The sequence below is a fragment of the Lagopus muta genome, chromosome 24, assembly GCF_023343835.1.
Source record: "Lagopus muta isolate bLagMut1 chromosome 24, bLagMut1 primary, whole genome shotgun sequence".
Taxonomy (NCBI): domain Eukaryota; kingdom Metazoa; phylum Chordata; class Aves; order Galliformes; family Phasianidae; genus Lagopus; species Lagopus muta.
The window spans coordinates 5054645-5070734 of NC_064456.1; the positions used below are offsets into that span (position 1 = coordinate 5054645).

Sequence of the window (16090 nt, forward strand, 5' to 3'; positions counted from 1 at the left end):
CAGCTGACTTCTGCTCTCAGATAGGAAGTTGATAAAAATCTCACTTGGCTGCAGAAAGAAAAATCAGATTTCAAAACCTCTGCCAAAAGGCCTCCAGAGCCTAGCAGCAGACCTGGCACCAACCCTTGCCAGAAGTAAGGCCCCTTCCCAGCTGCACCCAAGGCAGACCCTGGTTGTGCCTTGTCAACTCTTTCAGAATGCTTTCCCCTCCTGAGCTGTTGCTTATATTCTCCTGTAATGCCTTTTTTTTTTTTTTTTTAAATCTCGGGATCTAGCACATGTCAAATCTGCTTTCATAAGTGAGTTGGGGGTGGAGGGGAGGGAGGAAAGAAGGGATAGGAAAAACTGCTATCTTGAGTTAACATGCAGATCCACTGCAAAAGATGCATGGAGGTGGGAGCAAAAATGAAACCTGGTGCAAGGTTGGATGGCAAACCCAAGGCATCTTAGCAAAATGCTCAGATCCCAGAGGAACAAGCCAGCTCCTGTGAGGTTGCATAGGCTCTCCCAGTTCTTGGTTCCAGCTCCAAAATCCTGATTCCAAGAACTTCTCGCAGAAGAGAAGATTTTTACTTTGACAGAGCATTGCATGCTTTCCAACAAATTTAAGCAGCCTCTAATTAATAGTTAGGGAACAACCTGCTCTCAGGGAGTAGATTTCCTGATTCGTGGAAGTCATCAGATTTGTCTCTACCCCCCAACACACACCCTGTGCTGCTGCAAAAGCTGCTGTGTGGCAAATTAACCAAGTCCTTCCAGCCAGCCCTAACCTCTTTGCAACACCCCTGCCCTGTTCCCACCCTACCCCAATGGAACATGCAGAAAACCTTGCAAAAGGCCCCAGGCACAGGACTTCCCAGCAGGCAGGATCTGTGCAACCCACCTTCCCTGCATACTGGCTGCCATGCATGTAGCATGGCCCAGAATAGGGCATGCTGCCCGGGGGTAAGCAGGTGCTTTGTGCTTCTCACCCTTCTCCCCTCTTTTCTCTCTGCATCTTATATCAGTCTATGATTAAATCGAGCCTGTTTAACCGTCACAACCAGATGTGGGGACCCCATTCGTTATACAAAAAAAAGGAAAGAAAAATGGCACGTGGTAACAGTTGTCTGCACGTGAAACATGGCCTGCAGCCCTCTGTACACCCCGAAGCCACAGGATCCTTGTTTAGGGCATGGGAACTCATTTTATCAGATCCTCAAAGACTCAGTTAAAACAGACCCTGTTGTAGGTTAGGTGGAGGAAACGCGCGCTCTGCAAGACACCGCACGCCCTCCCAGCTCTCAGCCCTCCTTGCCCAACGAGCCCCTTACAGCACAGACTCAGCCCTCATGTCCTCCTCATGTCCACAGACCGCTGTAATCCTTGCTACCCCTAGCCCCACAGATCCCATCCCTCTGGCCAAACCAGAGGGATTCACAGCCGCAGAAAGCTTGCCCCATGCCTAACCCTGCAGCAGCTTCCCCTGCTCCTCGTTGCCCTGAGCTCCAGTGAGTGCTTTTCATTATGATCTGTAGGTGTCTTACTGCCTTCACTAGACTGGACCCCTCAGGGGACTAAGGCTGAAAGCCCCTTGGGATTTGCACAGCAGAAAATGTCAATGAGCAGAGCCTGCAGCACAGCCAGGGCAAGCTAACAGGGCTTACAGAGAGCTTTGCACTCACAGAGGAAGAAGCAGAGACATGAGAGGAAGGAAAGGAGTCGGAAGGAAAGGAGATGATATCCATCCCCATGCCCAGCCCAGGGAGATGAATAGCAAGAGCAAGCAATGAAGCCTATCGTTGCCTCCCAGCTGGCACAGGCCCTCAGAGACATGCTGTGGGCTGCAGGCCGTTGAGAACAGGGCTGTCATCTCCACAAGGCTTTATCAGCAGCTGTTTCTTCTTTCTTTCTGTCTTGCTCCAAATTCTCAATTCCCAAAAAGGGTGGGAGATGTCACAGAATCAGCAACACATCCTGAACAGCTGCTGCCACCCTCTATCTCTGCCTCACCCCTTGTCCCTGCTGCTTCTGGAGCCCTCAGAAATGCAAACTGCTCCGCCTGGCTAACAAGGCCCAAGCAGTGATGCTACACCGCCAGTCTGGAGCGCTGCAGATCTCTGATGGGATTCAGTTCTGGGTTCCCATTGGGTCTGATCGATTCAGGACTTGTAGACTAACAGCCTTTGGACCAGAGTCCCGTACAGAGGGTCAACTGAAAAAAAAAAAAAAAGTTGTTTTCCCAGCTTATGCTTCTTCCATGACAAGATCTGGAGGCTTTTTTTTGTCTCAAGGAAATGAGAATAGGTGGGAGAGGATAAGGTTTTTCAGCACCCAAAGCTTTCACAGAGCAGCTGGTGTGAAACAGTCCTATGTTTCCATTGCTACTGCATCTGTATTTCCAGGATCCCACTGGGAGGAAAAAGTGACTGTCATCAGACACCAAGCTCCAATTTACAGATAACGGCATTTCCTTTAAGTGCGTTGCTCAGGAATGCCAACATTCTTAAAACAACAGATTTTAACAGGTATTTAAAGGTGATGGTAACCCCACTCAATCCCACTCTTGCAAAGCTAGACAACTGCTTAGCATTACAACTTTTCCAGTCAAATTACTGATTGTTCTTAAGCTATCTTCTTCCATTTCAAAAAAAGTAGAGAAAAGGAAGTACCTTGCTATATGCAACAACCAACAGCCTAGCCAGAACCAGACACCCTTCTGAACCCAGTACTATAGTCAGTGTGGCCCAGCAGCACACAGAAGAGCCTGCATTACATCTCCCACCACTATGGCAAGCATCTCCATAAGCCAGTAAAGCTTCTCAGTCCAACCCAGGATGGTTTCAAGAAGCAGTATCCACGTGTGAGCCCCTGCTGAGGAATGGGGGCTCTTCACAACCCCTTCAAACAGCTTTCCTGCCCTGCAGAAGTGTGAAGAGCTCCACAGAGCTCCACATCCCAAGCCCAGCTGGATAAGCAAATGTGCACAACTGTAGCTCAGAAGTTTCCAAATTTACATTCTACCCACTCACAACACAGCTCATGATCGGCTTCAGGAATTACTTCTGCTGGCCCCACATGCTCCATGCCTGGGGACAACACAGACGGCTTCACCTTGCTCAGCGGGAGGAGACAGCCCCAGCCCGATCCAGAGAGCAGCAGGATCCCAGGACCCCGTGGATCTGTGCCTGAGGGAGCAGGATTCCTCCCCCACCCCTACCCTGGAAGGGCAACACCCAGTGTGTGGTTTCCTGAAACAACAGATATTTGTCAAAGACAGCAGTAAGAAACGCAAATGTGGTAAAGTGGCCTTTGCTGAGCTGTGCAGGTTGCAAGCCTTACCTTGAAGCATGAGCGCTATCACCCCGTGGGGCCAGCAGCAGCACCTTGCCCTTTGCAAGATATCAAAGGCATGGGCAATGCAGCTCTGGCTCAGAGCAGACATGGCTTCCACTGGCATGCTTTCCACAGAGGGAAGTGTGCAAAAAGCAGACAGGAGACATTATCCTGGCCCAGCTTTACTGCTGACATCTGTCTTACCAGTGACCAAGCCTACCTCGTTGTTCCAGCACCTCCTCCAGCAATGCTAAGACATCTACAGGTCAGACAGATGGCTGAGGTGAGGAGCAGGCTCCAGCCCAGAGATGCTCATTCTGCTGCCCATGCCCTTGGCTCTCTCTGCCATGGCTGTGAAAATACTGATTTACAGCATACTCCACAGCAAGGGACTGCATTAGTGCCTGCTGCACCCAGCATCTGGCATGTCCAAGGCAGCCGCAAACAGTTTGCCAAAGCAAAGATGGTGACACAGAACAACAGCTTGTGAACAAGACTGGGCAGAGATCTTATGCTCTCCAGAACAGGACCAGTTGTATTATCTGTAAGGATCTAGAGAACAGAACATCACCACAGCTGACACTGTTCCTCTGCCTGTTTTTCAGCAAACTCTACATCTGTTGATCCTCAGTAACCAGCGCAGCCCATCTCCTCATCACCTTTGGATTGTAAAGTTTGAAGAAAACAGAAGCAACAAAATGGAGAACATCCACTGAGTCACCAGTGAGGCAGGAAAAGCTGACCTGGAATCTGCAATAGTTCCTGGCAGCAGAGGCTCTGGACAGCCTGGAAGTGTGGGTTTACATGCTTGCTGGGTTACATACAGCACTGACTCAAACACAGCTTTGAGCTTGTGGGATGGGAACGAACAGTTTTTACATCAGCTAAATAGCATTACAATAAAAAGTCCAGTGGATATCAACCACCCTGGGCCCATTTTAACCAGTAAAGATGCCCTGACATTCCAGTTAGGCCAAAAGAAAGCTCCTGGGAGCTCCTTGCTATGGAAGACTCACCTTAATGTAGTGCAATCCCCAGACACATGGACTCTGCAGCCCCTATAGTAAGGCTGAGGGGAAGTTGAGTGTGACAGGGAGAGGCAGGGACCCTTTGGGGCCCAGCTCCAGCACTGACAGTCAGTGCCATACAGCACAAGCCTTGAATGGGTAACAGCACCTCGCTCACTGCCTGAAGAAAAAAAAACACCACGCATTTCTGTGTCTAGCTCTGCAGCTGACATCTGAACAACAGCATTATCTTCCAGACAAAGCCAGAGCCTTGACATGTTTGGGAGCACAGTGCACCCTTGAGAAGCCTAATTGCATTCCCCTGTACAGAGGCACACCTCATTTCCTCCTCTAACTCCACTGACCTGCATTTCCAGCACCTGGGTGGTGCATACAGAGCCCTTCACCACCGATGCCCTCTCCCCCTGTAGCTATTTGTGTTTCTGTGTGGCTTGATGAAATGGCTTCAAGCTTTACTCAGAACTCCGGGGCTGGAACACCTAACTCATGCACTGAGATGGATTCTACACTCTGGAAACTCCATCTTCTACACACGTAACATCATTTACATCATTTTGAGATACGTATGCGAACTCCAGAAGCGACCCTGCAGAGCTGCACAGATCCCCATCTCGCAAGCCTAGGCAGGGCAGTGCTTTCTGCCAAGACATCAGCCTCTTCCACCAGGAAGCAACAAGTCCACAGGGTATTACTTCACACAAGTATATTGCCAACACTAACAGCACTGTTGCATTAGAGAGAAGAGTATTTGTCAATAGTAGCAAAGCAGCTTCTCTGCATTCAGGTCATGATCTCTGCAAGCCATAGGCCAATATCCTTAGGAGAAACATTCTCAGATGGACAACTTATTCCCTCCTCACCCTTCTCCTGTGTATCAAGTGCTTGTCACCATCATACTACGCAACAGTCCTCGCATAGCATCAGTCAAGGGACTTAGGGGCTTCACTTTTCAGAAACAAATGGGCACAGGGAAGATTTTGGTGACATCCTGACTGCAGGGGGCTGTAAGAGTCTAAATGAATTCACTGCTAGCTATTTTGGTTTCTGACATAAGCCAATAAGAAGAGCACATGGTGACAACGTGCCCTCTGGTGGCAGCGGTGCTGGGGCGGGCAGAAGCACATGCACAAGTTCACCCCACCTCACCTTAGCAATTACCAGCTACCCATCTCAGTTGTTGCTCAGAAACACCAGGCTCCCACGCCAGCCTCCTGCAGGCCCTCCTGCTGCACCAGCACCGCCCAGTTCAGAACTGAAAAAGCCTTGGGCTTTCCCTACCGAGGAGTGGACAGTCATCCATTCCCATCATTCTTTACAAAGCTGAATTTCAACAGGCTCACAGCTACCCCCACCCCCCTGGGACTATCAGTATTAGAATAACTATTCAGCTGTAGCTCACTGAGGTTTAATATGTTTGTCTGGGGTGACACAATAAGGGCTTGGGATTCCCACCTCCTACACCTTCTTTGAAATAATCTGCATGAAATTCTGTAAAAGCACATGAGCTTCTTTCCTTTCTCAGTTTGAAACCAATCTGAAAGTGCTTCTTGTTGCAAAAGGAAGTGTTCCAATCTCTGGGAAAAAAACACCACGCTCAGGAAGACGCACAGACTCCCACCATCCTGCATTTTCTTGTTTTGCTGCCAGCTGACCGATTTCACAGCACTGCAGAGGAAGCTGGCACCATAAACTGGCAAACATTTCCAGCGGCAGTGTCGATTCCCACTCCACATGGGCTCCAAAATAAGGATGTCACCCTCCACCTATGGACACGAACAGCCAGCATGGTTCAGCTCGCTTCCAGATTCCTTCTCTTTCACATCGGATCCCTGGCAACATCTTTCAGCACAGCCCTGAAGCACTCCTTCTTTCACTACGCCTCTTTCCCCTCGGCTCGCCAGTCTCCTCCAGTGGCTGCGAGCAGCTGCTGCTTCACACACACCGAGAAACCCTGACATCACAGAGGAGCCAGACCTTTATGGAAGCTTCTCCCATCCCACCCCACCAGGCAATAACAGAATGATGCACCCACGCCATAATACGGGATGCAGCACCTGTGATTTTAGGAACTTCTGCACATATTTAGTTGAGGGGAATTCCCCAGGCTCTGGATTTTCAGCTTGCAACCAAGTCCAGCAGGGACTGCAGTGCTCTGGGAAGCTTGCACCACCACCAACAGTATTCTAACATCAGCTGGTGCATTTCATCAGTTCTGAGAGCATCTCAAAAGGCATGCCAACACTTACTGATGGGAGAACGACATGCAGAGGAGCATAGAGGCTTGTGTATGGTTATTCAGCAGGCTGGCTGCAGTTAGGACTAGAGCTCAAAATAACAGTGCTCTGCACCAATAACCAGAGCACCCAGCCTCCCCCAGCACTCCTCACTGCAGGGCTTCCCCTGCCACCCCCTGCCTGGTGTCCAAAGAGACAGTTTTGTTTTCTGAAGTTTATGATACTTCAGGATGGGGAAAAAAATATTCCCAAGAGTAAAACAAACAATAACAACAAACAACAACACACAAAATCAACAAAAACCAAGCAGGCAGCACAGGGCTGTGAAGTACTCTCATTTATACAACAGCTCCCACACGTGAATAAACCAAGTAATGCAGCCATTGAAGATGAAGGTCAGATGGAGGCAGTGGGAATCCAGGCTAATTTCCCACAACCAGGTGGGAACAGGGCAATTCAGAAAGATTTAAATTACTTGCTGTGAGCTGCTGACAGCTGTGGAGTCAGAGAGCCTCTGCAGGGCTCCATCCTCCCTACAAGCACTGAAGGCAAAAACACAGTGCCCTGTAACTGCTCAGCATCTCTTCCTTCTGCCTCCTAGAGAAACACCCTCAGCTGCTTGGGAAGACAGTGGATGCCCTCCATTCATACTGACAGAGACAAGCATAGTAAAGAATCTGAGAGTCAGCTGGGGCAGGAAGAAGCTGTGTTGCTCTGCAGATCAACAGACAGGTCTCCAGAGCGGGAGAGGGGCATCGGGCCTTGATCAGTATTCTAAAGGATTGTCTCTATTTTTTTATGACACAGATAGATATGTAAACACCTGGAGGCAAGGAGTCAAACCCACGATTCTTTCTTTTCATGTATATGCTATAAGTAACATGGTAAGAAGTGACATTACAGAGTACTGGAGACAAGAGATCAGGAAGAAACTGTCCTCATGCACGAGGACTCAACAGGAGTTACAGATCTGCCACAAGCTGCATTTATATTAATGCACCTTTCCCAATCTCAGTGAGGTAACTCAGCTAAACAGTATCTCCATCAGCCCCAGTGTACAGACAGGGAAGCAAAAGGATGTGGGAGAGCTAGCAGATGGGAATAGCACACCAAAGTCCCGAGCTGCACGCATCTCCAACCCACAATTCAACCTCTCATTCTGCAATGGGCTCCCACTGGCACTCTCTTCTGCCTGAAATATTTCAATCTCTACCTTCACACCACTCACGTCATTTTGTTTTCTTTTTGCCCTTCATCTGAGCATGATGGCTGGCATGTTATACTCTGAGAAGGAAACACTACCTCACCGTGTATTCTGATGCACACAGCGCTCATCAAGCAAAAGCACCTTTCTGCTTGCTTCCATGTTTACACACCCCCTGGATTCGTTACAAGAAATGAAACTGACTGCACAGAAAGCTTAGACTGAGGAGCACGAGTCTCTTCTGGAGCCCTATTGATATTGAGCCATCCACAGCTCCCCATCACTCCTGCTGACAACTCCAGCTCAGCCTCAGCCTCTTCTCAGCGGTTGCGCTGCACTGCTTTCAGTACAGACCTGCCACTCTCACACCCTTTCCTCCCCAACGTAGCTCAGTCATCCCTCAGCAGTTAACCAGCAGGTTACAGCTTCACAACACGAACCGTTCCCATTTCCATCTCCTCAGGCTTCCTCAGTCCCGTCAACCCACTCACCTCAACCAACACCTCCAGGACCAGCACTTCGCACACAGCCCTCAAGGAAAGCTCGTATCGGCCTCCAGGCCCGGCGAGACCCCGACAGACACACAGACGGCAAGGCGGTCCTCGGTCACAGCACGCCAACACCTTCACGCACGGGGACCACGCCGTAGCCGTCACAGCTTCGCCCTCCCCCCCCCCTCCCACTTCCAGCCTTTTAGAAGCGCCTCCTACCTTTGATATCCAGCAGCTCCCCCTCCCGCACGATGCTCCCTCGCACCCATCCTTCCCCGCCCGCTCTCGGCTCCACGCGGCCGCAGCCCTTGTTTACGCCGCGCCCCGCGGAGGGCCGAGCTGCCGCACAGCGCCGGAAGCGCGGGGCGGAGATCGGGCTGAAGGTTCGCGCAGCCCTCAGCGGCACAGCCTGGAGCGCTGCCGCCCGCACCGCCGTTCGCTCTTCCAGAGGCTCGCGACGGGAACGCCGCCACTGCTGCTCGTTCTCCTCGCTCCCTCTCGAGCGCACCGGCAGAGCTGGGATGAGCCGCAGGCCCCGCGAGCCGCCTACAGCCCCCAGAGTGCACCGCGCGCCTCGAGCGCGGCCCCGGCGCCTCGCACATGCGCATAGTGCTGTATGGCTCCAAGATGGCCGACGCGGCGCCCGGCGGTTCCGGCACGGTAACGGCAGCTCCTCACCGGGCCGCGGGGTCGTTACGGAGGGCATCCCTCCGAGGAACCGGGCGGAACGGCAGCGGCCTACGAGTGGGAGAGCGGGGTTGGAGCGGGGAGGGGTGCAGGGTGCTGCTCCGCGTCCGTCCGTCCGTCCGTCCGTCCAACTGTGTAGCTTATGCATAACTGTGTGCATTTGCAGATTTCTGTATGCCTGTCTGTGTGCATATGCGTGTGTGTTTATGTGTGCAGATATGCCCATGTATGTATGTGTGTGTATCTCCACGTGTGTGCCTTTGTGCATGTAGAGAATCTCTAGTTGTAGATTGCTCCAAAAGTACTGCTTCTTATTTACTTGCATGAAAGCTGCAACATCTACAATGAGCCAAATAATACTATTTGATAAAGCACGTTTGCAGATAGAAACACTATTTTCCAACGTGGTCACCATTATTTTTATCATCATTGAACAAGAGCCTGCATGCTGCACTCATACTGCCTACATGACCCACTGTTTCTGCTGAAACACACCACCCACAGCCTCACTGTGATCATGTCTGCTGTTCTGTCTCCAGAAACATCCAGAAAGCATCGATGGAAGTCAATGCATGCCTTCATGGCTTTTTTTTTTTTTTTTTTTTTTTTTTTTTTTTTTTGCACAGAGGAATTCAGTAATACCTCTTTGCTTCATACACGCTTCTACATTACACACCATCTTGTCAGGCTGTTGCCATCTGTCGCATGGCAATGTAATGGTTACAGAACGTTGGCAGCAAGGTTCAGCCTCTGTTACCATACTACCAACATCCACCTCTGATGTCAAGGGCCAACAGCATAAAATAGGAGGCATTACTTTCAGAGCAGTTCTCAAACGTGTATGTCAGTAGGTGTGAGTCAATATGCGTAGGTGTCAGTGCTGCATGTGTACCCTTGTGATGTGTGCAGGACGTGTGAGCCCTGCCTGGGTGCTGGCTGCATGCAGGCATTTGGGTTCAGTTTGGGCTCTGTGTCCGCAGAGGTCAGGCAGCAAGCACACGACCACGCCGGCGGATAACTACTACCTGGCCCGAAGGAGGACTCTGCAGGTGGTGGTCAGCTCCTTGCTCACTGAAGCTGGCTTTGAGAGCGCTGAAAAGGCTGCGGTGGAAACACTGACAGAGATGTTACAGAGCTGTGAGTCCCCGTGTCACCAGTGTGGTGATTTAGGGCAAAATCACTTTGAAGTTAATTCAGATTTGCTTTTGCTCTTTCTGTTGTTTTTCGTTTGTTTGTTTTGTTGATTTTATTTGTAATTTTTTACATTAATGATGTTAGCAAAAGCAGAAGGCTTGGCAGGGCATTAGAGCACAGCCCTGGGGTCACAGACCTTCTGACTGTGAGCAGTTTGGCTGAACTCAGTGGTGCTTATCTTACTCAGTGGGCATTAGGAATCCTAATAAGGTATCCCGAGATTGAGATTCTACCAGAATAAACAGACTGGTAATGAAGTTCCAGACATTTGGTTAGTGAAGGCTGTAGAAATGGAACTGTCTAGCAGTTCTGCTCTTAATTTCCTGGGTGATGTGCCTAGGATCTCAGCTTACAGTTTTTTTATGTTGATTAATGATTAGGTTTGGTAGTTTTTCATACTTGTGCTGCAGATTTGCCTTTTTTTATTTGTGAAAAGCATCTGACTTGATAATCAGTGTTTCCATACTTCGGCTGTCCTTTACTTTGACATATGCAGGCTGTAAGGTACCAGATTCTGGAAGCTATTTTTTATTCCTTGCTAGGTGCACAGTGTTACTTCTAGGCCTGCATCCTTGTCAGGGGAGCAGCAGGCCCACAGGCCCACCAACCAAAAAAAATAAAGGGGGAGGGATTTCAATGGTTTACAGGCCGGTTTGGCCCAGGTCCATGGCTGATGGGGCAGGGGGACCAGGGACCAACACCCCAGCAGAAGGGGAAAAGGGGAAGGGTAGGGAGATGGGAGAGAGCAGTCTTGTGACTTGCAATCAGTTTTATCTTTCCCACTGAATGCAGTCCTCTGGGGTGTGCAGTTCTTCTCTTCTGAGAACCAGGTACCCAGCAAATAAGCAGTCCACAGAACTGGAGCGTTAACTCTTTAACTCCCTGTGCTTTACATGATGTTATGATGTGGAATACCAATTACAAAAATCATAAAACCATGACACTAGATTTGCTAAAAATTCAGGAGTTGGGCTGACACAAATGTGTGGTCGCTGCCTGAAGTGAATATGTAATGGTTGTTGTTGATTTTTTCCCTCCAGATATTTCTGAAATTGGAAGGAGTGCAAAGTCCTACTGTGAGCATACAGCCAGAACACAGCCTACACTCTCTGATATAGTGGTTACTTTAGTGGAAATGGGTGAGTAGCTGACTCATCTCACTAATTCCAGATGCATACATTGCAGGAGAATGGGTGCTCTGTGTTGCCATAACGATATATTGCTTGTGTTGCTGGTGCTTGTGTGATGTCCACCATTCTGGGTCTCACGCAGGTGATCCGATATCACTGTTGTTGATGCAGTTTCTATGCATACAGAGTACATAATTTTCCTTCTTCTTGGTGTGATTCCTTTTTCCTCCTCTTCTGTATTTCAGGGTTCAATGTTGAAACGCTTCCCGCATACGCAAAGCGCTCCCAGAGGATGGTCATCACTGCCCGTATGTGAGAAGTCCTTTTCTTGTGCAGGAAATAATTGTCATTTCCATCTGCTGACATCCAGAGGGCTGCTGCTTTTCTCATGAACGGTGCAGTCCAGTGCTCTGGGGCATGCAGTTTGTGTTAAGGATTCCTGTAATTATGATGTAATATGTAGAGGAGGGTATCCTTTGCCAAATCAGTTGCTTTTGCTTCAGCATCCTCATTGCACATGAGAATCCTCAAGATGGTTTTGGTTCTGCTTGTATAGGAGAGAGGGGTCATGTAATCCTTGTTCTCTTTGCCAATGCTGATAAAAATGCCAAACACAACCTGAAACTGTTGCTCATGGCATGTGCTCTGTCCCTATCACAGGACCTGGAGACATGGGTCACAGCTTGGTACAGACTAGCACTTCTTGATGCCTAACATTTGGCAGAATGATGCTGGCTAATTTAGTGCATGTGCTTTTTTAACCATAGCTCCTGTGACAAATCAGCCTGTGACTCCCAAAGCCCTGACAGCTGGACAGAACAAGCCACATCCATCCCACATCCCTGGCTATTTTCCTGAGTTTCCAGATCCTCATACCTACATCAAGACACCAGTGAGTGAAAAAAGACTTTTGTGCTGTTTGGGTTCTGTCTGAAGTCAGTAATGTTAGGAAAGCGCGTGTGTATTTTTATTGTAGCACTGTTCCAGAACACTCTTTCTGCTTCCTTGGCACAGTGCTCATCATTTGCACATTGTACTTGTTTGAGTTTTATGGCTGTTATCTGTAGCTGTTTGAAAACGTGTGCATGTTGAAGGTCAGTGCTTGCCTGTAGCACCCGCGTCCTAGTAGTGTTTGGAACTTGATCTGTCTTCATTGAATCTAGTGACTGTACTTGTTGTGTCCTCCCTGCTCTACAGACATACCGAGAGCCAGTGTCTGATTACCAAGTGCTGCGGGAAAAGGCGGCGTCTCAGCGGCGCGACGTGGAAAGAGCTCTCACCCGCTTCATGGCTAAGACAGGAGAAACGCAGAGTCTCTTCAAAGATGACGTTAGCACATTCCCATGTGAGTTATCTAGGAAGCTTGTGCTGTGAAGGACAGACATCTAACACAGTGTACACGCAGTGTTCTTGCGATTGCAGAAGGTGGGCACTGAGGGATCCCATTCTGAGGCATGGGAAGGGAGGGTGATGAGGGACTTTCTATTTTAAACAGGCATAAAGACCTCGGGTTCATAATAAAGCCTTGCTGTGCCTAATGGCAGGCTTCCCCTGTAAATGAATGCCCCCTTTCTTGTGATGGTGGAGAGGGATTTGACTGATAGATCCTTTCATTCCCTTATCCCAGTGCTGTCTGAGTTTCTGTAACTTCTGTACAAGCCATTTCTTTTCTCACACATTTCTGTGTGAGACAGTGGAGGTTGTTGTGTTTCTCTGCCTGCAAAGCAGGGATGAGAATTCCCACTTTCCCAAGCTTGGCTGAGAGCACAGCCTGTGTTATCTTCTGGGGAACTAAGCAAATACTTCAGCCTATGAGGCAGTTGAACTTGTATGAACGGTCAGGAATGAATTTTTTGTGTTTGTATGATGCTGTGTTCATAGCTGGAAACATAAAGGGTCTTCAGAAAATAGGGAATTAGAGACTGCCATCTTTTGGGGACAGCATATTTCATTCCTGACTCCTGGGAGCGGCAGGAGAAGAGGTGTGCCTATTTTGTTTAAAAGCAGAACTATGAAAGGGTTTGGTTTCAAAGTAACTGGTTACTTTGTGCTGAGGAGTCTCTGAGTTGATGAGCTGTCTCCCACCTTGCTCACTGCGTCCTTTTCCCCAACCTTAGTGATTGCTGCCAGGCCTTTCACTGTACCCTACTTGACAGCTCTTCTCCCCTCTGAGCTGGAAATGCAGCAAATGGAAGAAACAGATTCATCTGAGCAAGACGACCAGACAGACACAGAGAACCTGCCCTTGCATATGAGCACGGTACGCCCCCCCCTTAGAGATCAAGATCCCTAGGGCCTGCCTTTCTTAAACATACGAAACCTTCGTCTGTCTTCCTTGCAGCTGAGCAGAGGGGGTGGAAAATGGTTGCATTTTACCGGATGTAAATGACTAACACTGTCATGGTTCTTTAACTTTCTGCAAAATACATTGCACAATGAGGTTATCCAGTGTTGGGTCACGAGCTTTCAATGCAACCTTTATTTCCATGTTAGAGGAGAGAGGATTGTGCCACTATTCCATGCTGTTCTCAGAAGGGATCTGCTTATATTAAAAATCTGGACTTCCCACCTTTAATGCAGCTTTTTGTTTGCTTCTGTTTATCTTGGCTGTTGATTATGTTTCACCCTTGTGTTTTGTGGTTTGAACTTCTAAGCCTTGTTTAGACTAACTTTGGTTATTTATGCTTTTTTTTTTTTTCTTTTTTTTTTTTTCCTGTGCCAGGATGATTCCGGACCTGAAAAAGAGAATGCTTCAGTATTACAGCAGAACACCTCCTTGTCTGGCAGCCGGAATGGGGAGGAGAATATGATAGACAACCCTTACCTCCGGCCAGTGAAAAAGCCCAAGATCCGCAGAAAGAAATGAAGTGTGGTCAGCTGGCTGCTAGAAGAAAGAGGAGCCCATTTCTCTGGCTGTTATGAGTACTCACCTCTGCTGCTGTGGGTAGGAGGCATGGAGCACAGGAGGGGCAGTCCGACCGAATGGCAGAAGCAGAGGAATGATCTGCCTAACAAACTACACTGTCATCACTGCAGTGCTCCCTCTCTCTCCTCTGCTTTCCTCCTAACTGGGAATCCTAAGTGGTCAGTTGCCTTAAAAGTGGTGAAAACCACTGAGTTACAGATGGGAATTGTCTCATTTGGTTTCTTCTGACTGCTGGGGAGATTTACTCTTTAAAGAGGCGTGGGATGCAAAGATTCTTGCTGCTCTACAGAACACAAAGACATAATTTGTTTTTGGCTGCCTTACAAGCTAGGAAAGAAACTTCTGCAGTGAACCCTGTTTAGCTTTATAATCTGTGGAGCATGTATTTAGAGAGAGAAGAATCCCACAGAGGTTTCTTTCTTTTGGTTGTTGGCAGGTAAAAGCAAACATGTTTATTGAAGAATGAAGTGTAAATGCGAAGCTAAGATGGCATTTATTCTCAGCTTTTCTGACTGCAGCTGCACTTCCAACTTAAAAGTGCTGAGTGTGGTGTTTACCCTACTCTGCTTTGAGATTATTTGCTAGCAGTACCAATGGCAGATTCAGCAGCTGCCTCAGGCTCTTTTTGAGTTCTGTTGTTAGTTTCAGCACAGCGCAAGTCCTTTGAGAGTTCATGCCTTCACCAGCTGTTTTGAAAGATGCTTGCTGCAAAGCTTGGAGTATGGAATAAAGCTGTATTGATTACAGTCTGCAGGGCTGTGCTATTGATCACGCTTTTTAATTTTGTCTTTGTTCAGTATGGGCTCTTATCAACAGAAGTTGCTCTTTTTTCTTTTTCTTTCTTTTTTTTTTGTTGTTGTTGCTATTGTTGTTGTTCCCTTTTTTCCTTAGAGAAGGACCTTCATTTCAGCTCTGAAAATGACTGCTGGTGGGATTGCTGTAATTGTTATCCAATTATGGAGGCCTTTCCTTTACTTTTCATTTAGTCTTTACTTAGGGAAGATATGCACAGAATTCCTGTAACAAAGTACTCCTATTGTTTGGTACAGTCTCCCAAGCATGATATTAATACCTGAATTCTGTAGTTCATACTACATCAGCTTTTTCCCATTCATGCAGGTAAGTTCTGAAGGGAAAGTTGCTTTTAAGCAGTAGTCAAAACTGCACCTCTTTTAGATGAGAATTTGGTGCTGAGAGGCAGAGGCTGCCTGCTTCAGACTGCCAACTTACTGCTCCCAGAGCAGTGCCTGGTGCACAGTCACTGCAGTCAGAGGGAACAGAGTTACGTGTGGTTTGTTCTCTTCTGTTAGTGAAGGTACCCCTCTGTCCCCATCACCCAGAGAGGAGGAAGAAGAGGAGGAATTATTTCAGCAAGATTGGAAGTATTCCTGACAAACTATTTGAAATCGCATCTTTAGCAAAAAAAAGTCCTGCATGTGCCATTGCCACTTTTGCTGGTGCCTTGGTTGTACAGAAAATCAAATGTACAGACATTATGTATATATATATATATATGTATATAAAAAGATATATCTTTTTTTCTACCTTGGATTAGGTGTTTTTCATAATGAAAATATCCCTTTCTGAATAGGGGAAAATCTGGAATGAAAATAGTATCTTTTATGTTCATAATAAAAGAGATTTTATCTTCTACAAGCCAAAGCGACTGAGTTCTTAACATTTCAGGAAGAGTGGAAAAAAACCACCTGAATGGAGCCTGAATGTGTGCTCACGGGGGTCTGGTGAAGTTCTCACCAACTCGAAGGAGGCCTTATTCTTCCTGCTGTGTCTCTTCCTTTCTTTGCAACGATGTTTGATTGCTGAGAAGGTTGGGAATTTTCCCACGCTGTGTGTTCAGTGAGGACAAAGTACCTCCCTTTA

General features: G+C 48.1%; 2 protein-coding genes across 4 annotated transcripts in view; one reads left to right on the forward strand and one right to left on the reverse strand.

Moving 5' to 3' along the window:
- The window catches only part of CCND3 (cyclin D3), a 37827-nt gene extending 29213 nt beyond the window's left edge, over nucleotides 1–8614 (reverse strand). The window contains exon 1 of one of the 2 annotated variants that reach the window (XM_048925823.1): nucleotides 8492–8614. The gene's annotated coding sequence lies outside the window, so the exon portion shown is untranslated. Of the gene's footprint in view, nucleotides 1–8272; nucleotides 8444–8491 lie in introns of those variants that run through there. The other variant, XM_048925824.1, reaches the window with a different exon arrangement.
- An 11-nt stretch (nucleotides 8615–8625) lies between these two features.
- TAF8 (TATA-box binding protein associated factor 8) lies at nucleotides 8626–15828 on the forward strand. 2 transcript variants are annotated; one of them, XM_048925821.1, is made up of 8 exons: nucleotides 8626–8932; nucleotides 9940–10096; nucleotides 11194–11292; nucleotides 11529–11591; nucleotides 12051–12175; nucleotides 12481–12628; nucleotides 13440–13543; nucleotides 14006–15828. In XM_048925821.1, the coding sequence occupies exons 1-8, from the start codon at nucleotides 8873–8875 to the stop codon at nucleotides 14147–14149; spliced, it is 900 nt and encodes a 299-aa protein (XP_048781778.1). In that variant the 5' UTR covers nucleotides 8626–8872; the 3' UTR covers nucleotides 14150–15828. The 2 variants fall into 2 exon arrangements, with proteins under 2 accessions (XP_048781778.1, XP_048781776.1); XM_048925819.1 differs by having other exon boundaries at nucleotides 8639–8932; nucleotides 13401–13543; nucleotides 14006–15827.
- The last annotated feature ends 262 nt before the right edge of the window (nucleotides 15829–16090 follow it).